This window comes from Salvia miltiorrhiza, chromosome 5, assembly GCF_028751815.1.
Source record: "Salvia miltiorrhiza cultivar Shanhuang (shh) chromosome 5, IMPLAD_Smil_shh, whole genome shotgun sequence".
NCBI classification, from domain to species: Eukaryota; Viridiplantae; Streptophyta; class Magnoliopsida; order Lamiales; family Lamiaceae; genus Salvia; species Salvia miltiorrhiza.
In genome coordinates, this window is record NC_080391.1 from 39,936,094 (window position 1) to 39,950,506 (window position 14,413).

General features: G+C 41.1%; 2 protein-coding genes across 2 annotated transcripts; both read left to right on the forward strand.

Moving 5' to 3' along the window:
* Nucleotides 1-1,181: 1,181 nt before the first annotated feature.
* On the forward strand, nt 1,182-2,216 carry LOC131025919 (uncharacterized). Its single transcript, XM_057955697.1, has one exon. It carries the CDS (start codon nt 1,182-1,184, stop codon nt 2,214-2,216), a length of 1,035 nt encoding a protein of 344 aa, XP_057811680.1.
* Nucleotides 2,217-8,046: 5,830 nt separating this feature from the next.
* Nucleotides 8,047-9,934, forward strand: LOC131024394 (metal tolerance protein C2-like). Its single transcript, XM_057953893.1, has 3 exons — nt 8,047-8,922; nt 9,205-9,293; nt 9,650-9,934. The coding sequence occupies exons 1-3, from the start codon at nt 8,861-8,863 to the stop codon at nt 9,757-9,759; spliced, it is 261 nt and encodes an 86-aa protein (XP_057809876.1). The 5' UTR covers nt 8,047-8,860; the 3' UTR covers nt 9,760-9,934.
* Nucleotides 9,935-14,413: the final 4,479 nt, after the last annotated feature.

The following is a 14,413-nucleotide window of genomic DNA, read 5'->3' on the forward strand; positions in this document are numbered from 1 at the left end:
TGAGCCATCAGTTTCTGGCTTGGGGAGTTCCCCTTATTGGACCGCACGAGAGGCCGTTCGATTTGGGCCGAGCCTTTGCAATTGAGCCGCCCGAGTTTGGGTCATACCACGACGAGTCAGTGCCAGCTCCAGCCCCTCAGGCTGTACGATCGCCTAGTACGGTTGACAGGCCACCATCTCCGTACTACACTCCATCTCCTTACTGTGTACCCTCACCTACCATTCCCGTTGTTCCCAGAGTTGGTCACCAGGACCAGTGCGAGGCAGGAGGATCTCGCCCCGCAGGAGTTCAGAGGTCTGCCGAGGACGACCCAGAGCAGTAGGTTCCAGTAGGGACGTGCCGTCTTGAGATACTGGACCCGCACGAGATGAGGTTCGTCACAGACACTCAGATTCTCTACGCGGATCTGCTGACGGGATGCCTTTCGCACCGGGAGCTCCAGGAGAGATTGGTAGCCATCGAGTCCGTCTTTGGAGAGGATCCGACAGAGGCTAGGGTTGAGGGCGACAATGAGGAGGAGCCGATGGAGCACCCGATAGAGGCTATAGCCGAGGACGATGATGAGGAGGAGCCGATGGAGGATCCGATAGAGGCTATAGCCGAGGGCGAGGATGAGGAGGAGCCGATGGAGGATGCGATAGAGGCCGTAGTCGATGACGAGGACGAAGAGGAGCCGATGGAGGACCCGGTGGGAGTTAGAGCCGATGACGACCGCGAGAGTGTGGGCAGTACGCCCTGGCCATAGTTTTTCTTTTATGCTGTGATGTATATATAGATGGGAGGATGCTAGTACTTGATGTTTTGACATGCTTAGATAGGCATGAGTATATATTTTTGCCCTAGATGCTATGTAGATAGATGTTCCTAGTTTGCTTTAGTAGCAACTAGATGAGTAGTCGGTAGAGTGACCGTATGAGGTCCATACCGAGACGTAGTACTATTTATGATGTTAGCTTAGAGCGACATCATAATAAGTACTATGGTATTTTTGTAAGTCCTCTAAAGAGGCAACCTTACGATGGGTATATATGGTTGACCCGAGTGGTCTTTTGCTAGCATTTATAAGCTTTATTTCTTTTATGAATGTTGTGTGAACGTGAGTGTTTCCTTAACTTGAGTTTAGTTTCGACGAATCTTAGAAACGATGTTCGATGTAAGACTTACCTTCTGTTAATACAAAATGCCTCCGAGACGCAACCAAGGGCGTAATTTTGATGATAGGCGGGAAGATACTCCCCCGCCACCACCGCAACCCGAGAGGAGAATCGAAGAACTTTTTCTTCGACAAAATCCACCCGAATTTAGTGGAACTGGAAATCCACAAGAGGCGGAGGACTGGGTTAGAGCCTTGGAGAGGATCTTTAAGTTCCTCAGGTGTAATGATCAGGAAAGGATGTTGTGCATGTCCTTCCAGTTAACCGGATCAGCCGACTACTGGTGGGAAGCACGACAGAAGACCCTGACACCCGAGCAAATAGAGAACTACACCTGGGAACAATTTAAGACTACGCTTTTCGAGAAGTACATGCCGAGGAGTTATCGCAAGCAGCGAGAAGCTGAATTTGCGAATCTGAAGCAAGGGAAGAAATCGGTTGCAGAGTATGACCGAGAATTCTGTGACTTATCACGTTTTGCTCCACAGAAGGTGGACACTGATGAGAAGATGTCTGAGCTTTTCTGCGCCGGTTTGAGGCAGGACATTAGGGTAGTATTGGCAAGTCAGGCCGCACTATCATACACTGAGGCATTGAATCGAGCCTTAGATATGGAGTTGGCTATGCAGCCAGAGAAAGTACTGCAAGCACCTGCACTGCCGCTAACTCAGACGAAAATCCCTGGAGGACAACAGAAAGCGCCTCCAGCACAGAGTGGGAAGAGAAAATGGGAGGACAGAGGACAAGGCAATAGAAAGCCGTGGCAAGGACAAGGCCAACAACAACAGGGTAAACAACAATACCCTGGACAGTCATCAGGACAACAGAGGACGCCGCCGTGTGCCAAGTACAACAAGATGCACTTGGGGGTTTGCAAAGATGGACTAAATGTATGCTACAACTGTGGACAAGCTGGTCATTACTCGTCGCACTGCCCGAGTAAACAACAAGAAATGGCAAGAGGGAAGCCGGATGCGAGTTCGGCTCAGCCCTTGAGAGCCATTATGGGGTATCCGCAACCGCCCCAACAACAGCGCCAGCCGCAAGGTCCACAGAAATAGCAGAAACAGCAGCAACTACCCCAACCGCCACAGCATCAGAGAGCCTTTGCGCTCAATGAGAAACAGCTCGAGAAAAATCAGGGAAACCTGACAGGTATGGGCAAGATTTTGGATGTACCAGTTATAGTTCTGTTTGATACAGGAGCTTCGCATTCTTTTATTGCTCAAGCATGCGTAGATACTTTCAAACTGGAACCAAAACTAGCTATACCCGAATTGAGAGTAATTACTCCTGTAGGTAAAGCTACTACAGTTTCTCACGTGATCTCTAATGTAGAGCTTGAGTTAGGGTCACTAAGGATGAAAGCAAGAACCTTGCACTTAATGCCTATGTGGGACGTATACATTATTCTAGGAATGGATTAGTTAGCAGAGAATTTCGCCACGATTGACTGTAAGAAGAGGATGATAACTTTCCAGCCACCTGGGAAGGAACCGAGGTGCTTTCATGGCATAGATAGAAGTAAGAGAGTCCCAACCGTTTCGGCACTTCAAGCGTCGAAGCTGATGAAGAAGAAAGGAGCACAAGCTTACCTAGTTTACTTGAATGATGAAGTAGAATCAAGTAAGAACTTAGAGGACGTAGCAATGGTAAGGGAATATGGAGATGTATTTCCCGAGGTGTTACCAGGATTGCCACCAACGAGACAGTTGGAGTTTACTATCGACTTAGAACCTGGTTCAGCACCAGTGTCAAAGGCACCCTACAGAATGGCACCTAAAGAGCTGCAAGAATTGAAGATTCAGTTGCAGGAACTGCTCGAGTTAGGTTTTATCCGACCTAGTGTATCCCCGTGGGGAGCACCAGTCCTTTTTGTCAAAAAGAAGGATGGCACTTTAAGAATGTGCATAGATTATCGCGAGCTGAATAAATTGACACTCAAGAACAAATATCCTTTACCAAGGATAAACGACTTGTTTGATCAATTAAGAGGAGTGAGCGTTTTCTCGAAAGTTGACTTGAGATCGGGTTATCACCAGTTGAGGATTCGACAGGAAGATATACCTAAGACAGCTTTTCGAACGAGGTATGGACACTATGAGTTCATAGTTATGCCATTCGGTTTGACGAACGCCCCAGCAGTATTCATGGACCTCATGAATCGAGTGTTCCATCAATACCTGGATAAATTTGTCCTAGTCTTCATAGATGATATACTCATCTATTCGAAGAATAAGCAAGAGCACCAACAACATCTGAGAGTAGTGTTGGAAACGCTTAGAGCTGAGAAGCTTTTGGCCAAATTCACCAAGTGTGAATTTTGGTTGAATGAAGTAACGTTTCTAGGACATATTGTTTCATCCGAAGGGATTAAGGTTGACCCCGCCAAGGTACAAGCTGTACATGAGTGGAGATCACCAACTACGCCTAACGAAATCCGCAGCTTCTTAGGCTTAGCAGGTTACTATCGTAGGTTTATTGAAGGATTTTCCACGATAGCAAGACCAATGACCCAATTACTTAGAAAAGAAGCTAAGTACAATTGGACCAAGGAGTGCGAGGAGGGTTTTCAAGAACTCAAGAGGAAGTTGACTACAGCACCAGTGCTGACAGTCCCGGAAATGGATAAAGAGTATACCATCTATACAGATGCGTCAAAGAATGGGCTAGGATGTGTTATGATGCAAGAAGGAAGAGTGATAGCCTATGCATCACGACAACTTAGACCCCACGAGGTAAATTATCCAACACATGACTTAGAACTCGCAGCCGTTGTGCATGCCCTGAAAATTTGGAGGCATCATCTCTACGGAGTTAGATGTGAGATTTTCCCGGATCACAAAAGTTTGAAATACTTTTTCGAGCAAAAGGATCTTAACATGAGGCAGAGGAGATGGCTCGAATTAGTGAAGGACTATGATTGCGGCATTAACTATCACCCCGGAAAGGCCAATGTAGTAGCCGACGCATTGAGCCGAAAAGTCTCGTCAAAGTTAGGATGTCTTCTCACAAGGGAGGATGAGCTGATAAAGGACTTTGACAAGATGAGGATAGAGGTGATAGAACCACCAGGAACAATAGCGAGTATCGTTGCGACGATGCCTAGTTTGAGGAAAATGGTGGTTGAAGCACAAAGAAAGGACGAGAAGATGGAAAAGTTACAAGAGAAGATAAAGACGGGAGATCTCAAGAACTACCAAGAAGCATCAGACAATGCTATCTTGTTCGACGGGAGAATATGCATTCCCCACGATGAGGAGCTTAAGGATAAGATCATGAGTGAAGCTCATGACACACCTTACACCGCTCACCCTGGAGGTACAAAGATGTACCAAGATTTGAAACAAGGATTTTGGTGGGACGGAATGAAACGAGACATAGCTTCGTTTGTAGAGCGATGCTTAGCTTGTCAGCAAGTGAAAGCATTACACCAACAACCCTATGGGAAGTTAAACCCATTAGAGATTCCCGAATGGAAATGGGATCACATAGCAATGGATTTTGTGACGGCTTTACCCAAAAGTCAGAGAGGAAATACAGCAATTTGGGTAATTGTAGATCGACTAACGAAATCTGCACATTTCATACCGATTCCGATCACGTATGGATCAGATAAGTTAGCACATATGTACGTCCGCAAGGTAATAAGATTACATGGAGTACCGGTGTCGATCACCTCAGATAGAGACTCCAAATCTACGTCACGCTTTTGGATGAGTCTACAGAAAGAGTTGGGTACAAGGTTGAATTTTAGCACAGCCTTCCATCCCCAAAGTGATGGACAGTCAGAAAGGACTATCCAGACGTTAAAAGATATGCTACGAACCACTATCCTAGATAGAGGAGTACATTGGGAGAAGATTTTGCCACTAATAGAGTTTGCCTATAACAACAGTTACCAGGCAACTATTGGTATGGCTCCGTATGAAGCTCTTTACGGAAAGAAGTGTAGATCACCACTTTACTGGGATGAAGTTGGTGAGAGGAAAGTATTAGGACCGAACACAGTCGCACAGATGATTGAGATTGTCCGAAGAATAAGGCAGAGGATCAAAGAAGCGCAAGATAGACAGAAATCTTACGTAGATACCCGCCGCACAGACTTACATTTCGAGATAGGAGACAAGGTTTTCCTGAAGGTTTCACCCTCGAAAGGGATAAATAGATTTGGGGTAAAAGGGAAGCTTAGACCCAGATTTATCGGCCCATATGAGATCTTGGAAAAGATAGGTCCAGTAGCATATAGGTTGGCTTTACCGCCTAGCTTTGGAAATGTGCATAACGTGTTCCACGTATCATAATTGAGGAGATATGTTTTCGACCCAAAGCATGTGGTCTACCAAGAGGAAATGGTCTTAAAACCAGACTTAAGCTATGAAGAAAGTCCCGAGATAATTCTAGATCGTAAGATCCAACAATTGAGAAGCAAATCAATTGCATTGGTTAAGGTCCAATGGAGACACCACGGTTACGAGGAAGCGACGTGGGAACTTGAAGACAAGATGCGGGAGAAATACCCGGAACTTTTTCAGGAGGGGCAAATTTTGGGACGAAATTTTGTTTAAGGAGGAGGGTATGTAATACCCGTGCTAATTATGACATGTTTAGTTGCTTAAGTTTGAGTATCTTGGGATTCGATCCCTTGTTTGATTTATTTTTATGTAACGATGCGATGTGTTATATGAAGTTCTAGTTTTGATGGAGTGATGTTATGATGTTTTTCAATTGATGTGAGAATGATGTGGGATTTTATATCCGTATTTGAGTTCGAGTATTTGAATAATTAGAAATAATTATTTGAATGAGAACGATGAACTCGGAATTTAAATCTGAGTCCGTTTAAACGTTTTTGAAATTTTAGACTTTTTGATGATGAATAGTAAATACTGCTATTTCGTCTTTTTGTCGACTTTCGAAAATCTTACGTGCACGTTGTCGGGAAATATTCTTAGTTTTTCGATACGAGTCCAACGGCGAAAGTTTTCATTTTTGAGCGACGAGTGAATAGTAAACCGGAATTTCTCGATAAACGAACCAAGCTCGTTTATCAGAATTTCGAGAACGAACTTACGTTTTCTATATTTATATAGAATTACGAGTGTGATGAAAGTGAGTAGGAGTCGAGAGGGCGAGTAACGAAGAGTACGAGTAATTAGTCGTTAAAACGAGATATTTAACGACTAAGTAGGATTAACATCCTAAATATCTAGGACTACCCTACCTAGTCTACGCCCCTAAACCGCCTATAGGCTGTTACCTTTCTATAAAAGGCGGATGTGGGTCAGCCCCACAGCCATCACTTTCACGCCTGCACACACACACAACACCAAGAACACGCACCACCTTTGAAGCTTCTTCAAGCTTTTGAGCTCCGATCCAAGCACCGAGTCAGGCGCCGATCATCTTTTTGAGCACGTATCTACGTAGGTAACTTCTCAACCTACGTTTTGATCGGTTTTCTTTTGATTTTTGTCAACGTCGAAAAACGTCGATTCTCGACTTTATTTTGAAACAATGATGGATCGTCGTAAGTTTTTAGTATGTTGTTCTTGGGTAGATGTTGAGCATGTTTAATGAAAGAGTTAAGGTTGGTTCGAACCGTAGCAAGGGAACCCAAGAGGGCAGCCCGGCTATGTTCTTTGTCGACGTCACTTGTTCTTCGATTTTTGTTAATCGATGTAACTTGTGTTTTTGTGTTTTAGGAGCATGCTAGGTTTGATCTTTGTTTATCTTTATTTTTACCAAGCATGATAGATAATAGGTTGTACTGTGCGTGAAACTTAGTAATGCATATTAGGGTTTACTTGATTTCTGTGTTCTAAGTTGAGTATTGAGCATGATAAGTTAAGTTTAAGGTTTTAAGAAAGTGTTAGATCGAGAGAGAAGCATGAATAGGATTTTTGTTGAGCATGATAAGTTAAGTTAAGGTTTTGAGGAGTGTTAGATCGAGAGAGAAGCATGAATAGGAAGTTGTTTAAGTTGCAGAGCATGTTTGAGTGTTGAACTATGAGAGTTAGTGCGTGATTTCCAGCTCTGTCGAGCTAGTCAGCTCCGGCGGCGGAATCCAACTCTGAGCGAGTGGATTCAGCTCTACCGGGCGAGTCAGCTCTGGCAGTTGAAGTGCTGTTGAACTCAGCTCTAACTATCGAAGTTTAACTCCTTGAGTCAACTCCGGAGGATTCCTCTGGCAGTCGATCTCTCTGGCGAGTGATTCCTCTGGCAGTCGATTCCTCTGGCGAGTGATTCCTCTGGCAGTCGATTCCTCTGGCGAGTGATTCCTCTGTCAGTCGATTCCTCTGGCGAGTGATTCCTCTGGAAGTCGATTCCTCTGGCGAGTGATTCCTCTGGAAGTCGATTCCTCTGGCGAGGCGATTCCTCTGGAGAGGCGATTCCTCTGGCGAGGCGATTCCTCTGGCTGGGCGATTCCTCTGGCTGGGCGATTTCTCTGGTTGGGCGATTTCTCTGGCTTGCGAGTCAGCTTTGGCTTGAGAGTCAGCTCTGACTGCCAAGTCAGAATTAGGTGTTAAGTTTTATTTCCCTATTTGAGCTTAAGTATAGGATGTTAGTTTTCTGTTAATGTTCCTTCTTCTTATCGATTCTTCATAACAATGAAGGTTCGTTTGGGAAGCAACGACTCGAGAGAGAGAGAGAGAGAGTGACGTACTTGTTTGCAGAGACGCAACGAGGTGGGCTTTTTACGCTAAAATCAAGATGTTTACGCGTTTGATATTATGATGTATTGATGTATGATGCATGATGTATTGTCGTATTGATGTATGATGAATGACTAAATGGATGTTAAATTGATGTTTTATTTTCCTTTCAGAGCATGAACTGAAAATATATTTTGAAGTTATTGTATTGCCAAATATTGATGATTTAGGGGGGTGTATTCGTTGTGGAATTTGATGGATTTCTATGGATTTTAAAAGTCTGGGTGTATTCGTTCAAGACTTTTAAAAGTCTGCAGAAATCTGGGTGTATTCGTTCAAGACTTTTAAAAGTCCATATAAATCTGGGTGTATTCGTTCAAGACTTTTTAAAATCCATACAAATCTAGGTGTAGTCGTTATTCCATTGACTTAAAATCCGGAATGACTTTCATGGATTTCATCCAAAAAATACACACGACGAAATCCGGCTAAGAACCACGAGAATTGAAATCCATAAAGTTTTAAGCGAGCGCTGAGTTCCAGCGCCCGCGGCCAAGAAGCCAGCGCTCGCTGGAACCCAGCGGTCGCTGGGTAAGAGTTGTAGTATTTATATTTTACTCTCGCTTAACCTTTTCTGGATTAGAACTCAAGCTACAGCTAAGGGATGATTTGTCGTGACTGGGGAATCCTTCTACTATGTATGGATTGCTCGGTTCTACATGATCTCAGATGCTTTACTCATCCTAATATTCCAAGTTCTGATTATGAAATATGTGAAATTTACGCACAAATCCTGCAGGTACAAAAAGCTAGAAGTTTTATCTGCTTTTACCAATGCTGTAAGTACAGTACCTTACTTATTTGTTCTAGGTTGATTGTTGAATTTTTCTGGTGTTGTTTGGTGTGAATTAATGAGTATCATCTGCAATTAATTTATTTCTTTATCTTTATTTTCCTTTCTGAATATTTGTCTCTCTCCCCTCTCGCTTTCTCTCACCCTCACTTACTCGCCTGTATGTTGCTTGTTTAGATAGCTATTTCTTTTATTTATGTCGTTCTCCTTAGCTGTGGAAGCACTTCACGCGTTCATACAAGATGAGTCGGAGCACAAGTAAGTTTGCATTTCATCATATTTCTGATATCTAAGGTTCTTCATTTTATTGTAAACTTCAGGCAACTCATTTTGTTATATGAAATATAATGTTTATGTCACTTAATGCAAATGAACACTTGAGCCTACCTAGTGCTTACCACATCATTCTTCTAAATATAAATTTACTTAAGCGTGAAAATTTCTCCCAACATCAGAATCTTGCAACTTGTATATCTTCATTGTCTGCATGTTTCTACATTTATATAATTTTGTTGGGCTATATGTTAAAAATCATTTCAGGCATTACTTAGTCATCTCAGCTGTTGCTAATTTTCTGGTAAATCTCATTGGTGTTTGGTTCTTCAGGAATTATGCCCGAATCAGTATTGGTGCGCTTCTTGCCCATGTTTGAGTTATTTTCCTTTTCAAACTTCCTTCATATATCTTTTGTTAACTTCTATAATTTTGGAGAACAAGTTCTGCTATTTTTGTGGAGTGTGGAGGCCTGCCTTACTTTTTCTTTAGCCAACATCAGTTAATTTCTCAGAATTACATCCCTTTTTTAATCGATGTGAACTAGAACAAAATATTAATGTAGTGATGCTTCTGCTAGTTTTACTGATATGAAGAGTACATGTCTCTTATAAGCAATTCGTAGAAAAATTAAGCTTGTCAATGCTACCAAGTAAACACGCTGTATCATCTCATGGCATGCAATTGAGATCAATTCCTATTTATTTTGCAGCTTACAGAAAAGCTGAAGATATGAACTATCACTCCGTTTGCTTGCATGTTCTGGCTGATTCCATTCGTAGGTATGACAAACCATACATCTTTTCCTTTTTCTGGAAATGATTGTTTACTGGAATTGTGTTGTTAGATATTAAGCTCCCATACTTCATTTTTTTTCTCAGTGCAGGGTTGATCCTAGCATCCTGGATGCTTAGCCTTGGGTAATCTTCTTGCAATCTGCAGAAAATACAGTTTACTTGAGTTCCATTCTTGCTCGATTACTCATTTTATACTTGAAACTTTTGTTGAAGCAGTGATGCAGTGTTAATTGAGTTCAGAGTCTTTCTCTTGCTCGGTTTTTAGATGGATTTGGTATTTGACTGACTGTGTTTCTTGATGCATATTTCCGCCGCATTACTATTGAATGAACTCGTAATCGATTTTATAGACTGTGATTATATAGTCAGAAATGAGTTTTTAAGTGTGTGTTATATTTGAGATGAAGCTTAATTGGCTGGATTCTTGTTGTTCATTGAAATCCGGCCATCTCTGAAGTTTTAGGCCATATTCCCAGCGCTCGTTGGAACTCAGCGGTCGCTAGGTTTCCAGCGGGTGCTGGTACTCCGCGGGCGCTGGGTCTCTTCTAGCGGGCGCTGGTTTCATGGAATTCAATTCCAAAATTATCCCGTAAAGTCTTCAAAAATCATTGAAAATCGGGGTGAAATCCAACCACGAATTCTTTGAAAGTCGTCTGGAATCTATGTGAATTCCATGGAATTTAAATTCCATGGACTTTTTAAAGTCTGTGGAAATCCACAACGAATACACCCCCCTTAGTATGTTATCTATCTGCATGAGTAATGATATCGGTTCTACGCGAGGTAGAATTAGTGTACACCGTGATCGTGAGTCAGCTTCCAGGTTGGCCGATTGCAGTGCTGCAGAGGGAGGCCTCCCTCTCAGTACATAAGTTAACAGATACGATACTTACTTGAAACATAGACTGGCCAGTCAACTTTGAGAACGAAAATGAATTTAGCAATCATAAGGCTTTGGATAAATCCCCTTATGCTTTGTTTAAAGTATGGCAATTATAATTTATAGCTTTATAAAGCATGATATGTGATGTTTTGGCATGTGTTCACTGAGTGCTTTTGTACTCAGCCCTGCATATGTTTTTCTAAAAATGTGCAGGTTGAGTCGGTGTGATGATGGTGCTGCAATGAGCAGAGTACGGGGTTGTTAATAAATATGTAACCTGTCTAGAATATGTCTTCATACATATGTCTAGCTACTTTTCCGCTGCAGAGTACTTTTAGTACGGTTATGTCGTACTTTAAGTTTAAGATGATGTTTTGTTGATGTAATAACTTGATTAACGTCTTATTAAGTTTTATGTCATCTTTCTTTAATGCTTAATCTGAGTCTTACGCTGTCTTTCATTAGACTGTATTATTTTGCATTAATGAGTATTAATTGACTAGTCTTATTAAAATGAGTAAGTTTGATGGTTTTAAATGACGCCCCTTTCTTCCCCTTCTTCTTTAACCCCGTCCCTAGTCGTGGATCACTCGGCCTAGCTATCCCTAGCTAGGGCGGGCTGCGACACAGCGCAAGGCCACACATCAAAGTCAGTGATCCTGAAATCGGGGCTGCTGCAAGCCAAGATGGTTTCATTTTCATCTTGGTGCAACAACCTCCAAATTCACCGGATTGCAACGTCAACAATTTGGGATGATTTAGAGCCATCCAGTCTCTAGAAGAAGAGACAGCATGCAAATCAATTGATGAACTACTAAAAACAGTAGAAGATTCATTTGAAAAACTTTCTCCTGTTACACTTAACAATGTTTTTTTGAGTTTACAGGGTTGTTTGATTGAAATCTTGAAGCTTAGGGGGCATAATAGCTACAAAATACCCCACATAGGTAAATGTGCAATTATTAGAAGTGATAAACTACCACTGGACTTGGAAGTTCCCACGAAGTTAACACTTCAATGCATTGAACATTTAAAGGAAATGGGAAGCATGAAGGGATTGAAGATATAGTTGTACAGTTGGGGATTGGATGCAATTGATCAAAGCCTGACAACCTAATGCATTCGAAGGGCAGATAGTTTTTTGTAAAGTTTTTGGATGAAGCTCTTAGTCTAGGGCAGCCATTATTTGTAAATCATGTTGATGAAACTCCTAGTCTAGGACATGAACATTTTGTAAAGTTTTTTTGTGGAAGTCCATTGTGAGTACATGGCTGTTATTTTGGCAACAAAAACTTAAGTATCAAAAAAGTCATTCATCATTTTAGATGCACACACAAACACACCCAATAAATCTGTATGATGGGAGTTGGATAGGGCATATGATACCTGATAGGTAATATAATATGGTCTATTTCTATCCATCAATAACTCTTTTCTCTTGAAGTTCTGGTAAAGTGTCAGGGCTCTACTGAAATCTGAATCTTGGAGATTATATGTGATCCGTGGGTCTAGATCTGTTATAATCTGCTTCACGTAAAGATTCCCCGAGAATGCTCCCAAAATTGAATCTTTAGGATCTCTAATCCTCTTGTCGCATATGGCAATATTGATTGGAAAATCAATTCCACGAGACAGTGGGGATTTGATTACCAATTGGATTGCTCCGATATGAATCAACTTCATTGTTGTTGCGACTGTTGGCTTCATCCTGGCAAGATCTCCTCGCACATCTTTAGCTTTAATAAATTGGATTTCCACTTGATTACCTGTCAATTCGATCGGAGCGACATTTCTCGGCTTGTTATGCCGAAATGTACATAATGCTTCATTTTGAATAGAATCAAGCTCTATATTGCTCGATCCATCTTTCCTTCCGCGAAGCCTTGATATAATTGTATGTTTAGGCTTTCTTCATGATTTTTTCCTCTCAAGAACTGGGCTATTTCTTCAGGCTGCAACTTCTTGGGTGTTGCATCAAGCGGTAGAGGATATGTCGGATCTTTGGACCATGAATTCTAAATTTTTTCCGAACATGGTTTTCGCCTCTCGATCTCCTCTACTCTTTTCTTGATATCACGCAAGAGGATCAAGATTTCCTCTTGTTTGATTGATATCCGGCTCATCTCAAGTGGTATATCATATAGCTTATTGCCATAATATTCCGCCTTCTTTTGAATCTCCCGTAATTCAATATTTACGGAAGAATCAGGTTTGATAGGTTGGTACTTTGGGTAGACAGCTCCGGCTTTGTCCTTCTGCTCCATCAGTCGTGAGGTGGATGGATATCAGTTTGGCTTGTTCAATCGTCGCTCTAGTCTCGACGATTTCCAGTAGGTGGTCTTGATAGGATCTAACACTCGTGATAATATCACGAATAATTTCCCCGTCTTCTCCTCGATGAATATTCGTTACGAGGACTCGATTGTTCCAATTGAGTTCGTCCAGTAGACGAGTGGTTTCTCTCTCAAAATATTGGAGAAAATTCCTATATACCATACATCTCGGACAATCGTCCGGATCCATAATTTTTAATGGAGTCTCCTCCCACATAGGTTAATTACAAAATAAGTTAAATATAATATAATTGCTCAATAAAAACCCGCTCTGATACCAATTTTCAAAGCGCGGATTAATATATAAAATGAAGTAAAGAGAATTTTCTTAAGCTTACTTGTCCACAACTAGGGGTGAGCATCGATTCTGTTCGATGCAAAACCGAACCAAAAATCCAAAATTCAAAATCAAACCGATGGTTAAAATTGGAACCGAACCACACCAATTTAGGGTGCCAAACCGATGCAATTTTTTTTTTCGAAAAAATCAATTAAAACCTGTAAAATAATGTAAAAAACACAAATTTGAAATGCCAAATCCCCACAACATAATAATACTTAGTCTACAAGAATACTAGTTTCAAAGATTTAAAGCATCACAAAAACACAAATTCAAGTTTCAAAGTTTAACAAATAGCAACATAACAAGTCTTATCAATAAAATATTATACAATTAATTATATATTATAAAATATAAATATATAATAAAATATTACTTCCTCCGTCCACTAATTGTTGGCCTACTTGCTTTTTTGGGCCGTCCACCAATTTATGTCCTATCTATTTTGGGTAAATTTATATTCATATTTTAATCAAAATTGTGGGTCCCTTTAATAAATTGTGGTCTAATTACATTGACTTTAATAAATTGCAGGTCCCTTTCTCCACTCAACTAACAAAAATACTCCCTCCGTCCCTGAAATAAGTTCCTCTTTTTCCATTTTGGGACGTCCCTCAAATAAGTTCCTCTTTCTTTCTTTCTATTTTTGGACAACTACCCCACCACTAATAATACTTTATTTATTCTTACTTTTCACCTTTTCACCACTCCCAATACTAATTATACAACTTTTTCACCTTTTCACCACTCCCAATACTAATTATAACATATTTTTTTCCACTATCAATACACTTTACCATTTTCCTTAAAACCCGTGCCGTCCCCAAAGAGGAACTTATTTTGGGGACGGAGGGAGTACATTTTTTCTTAAAACTCGTGTTTTGCCTCCTACGCCAATAATTAGTGGACGGAGGGAGTAATATTTATCGGTTCAATTCGATTTAAAACCGAACCAAAAATTGAAAACCAAAACTTATCAATTTTTAATTTTTGAAACCTAACCGAAAACCAAACTGCACCGAAACGGTTCGATTTGGCTATTCATAAAAAATTAAGAGTGGAAATAGCAATTCTAGATATAGTAAAATTAAGAGTGGAAATAGCGTAAGAGTATGGACGTCAA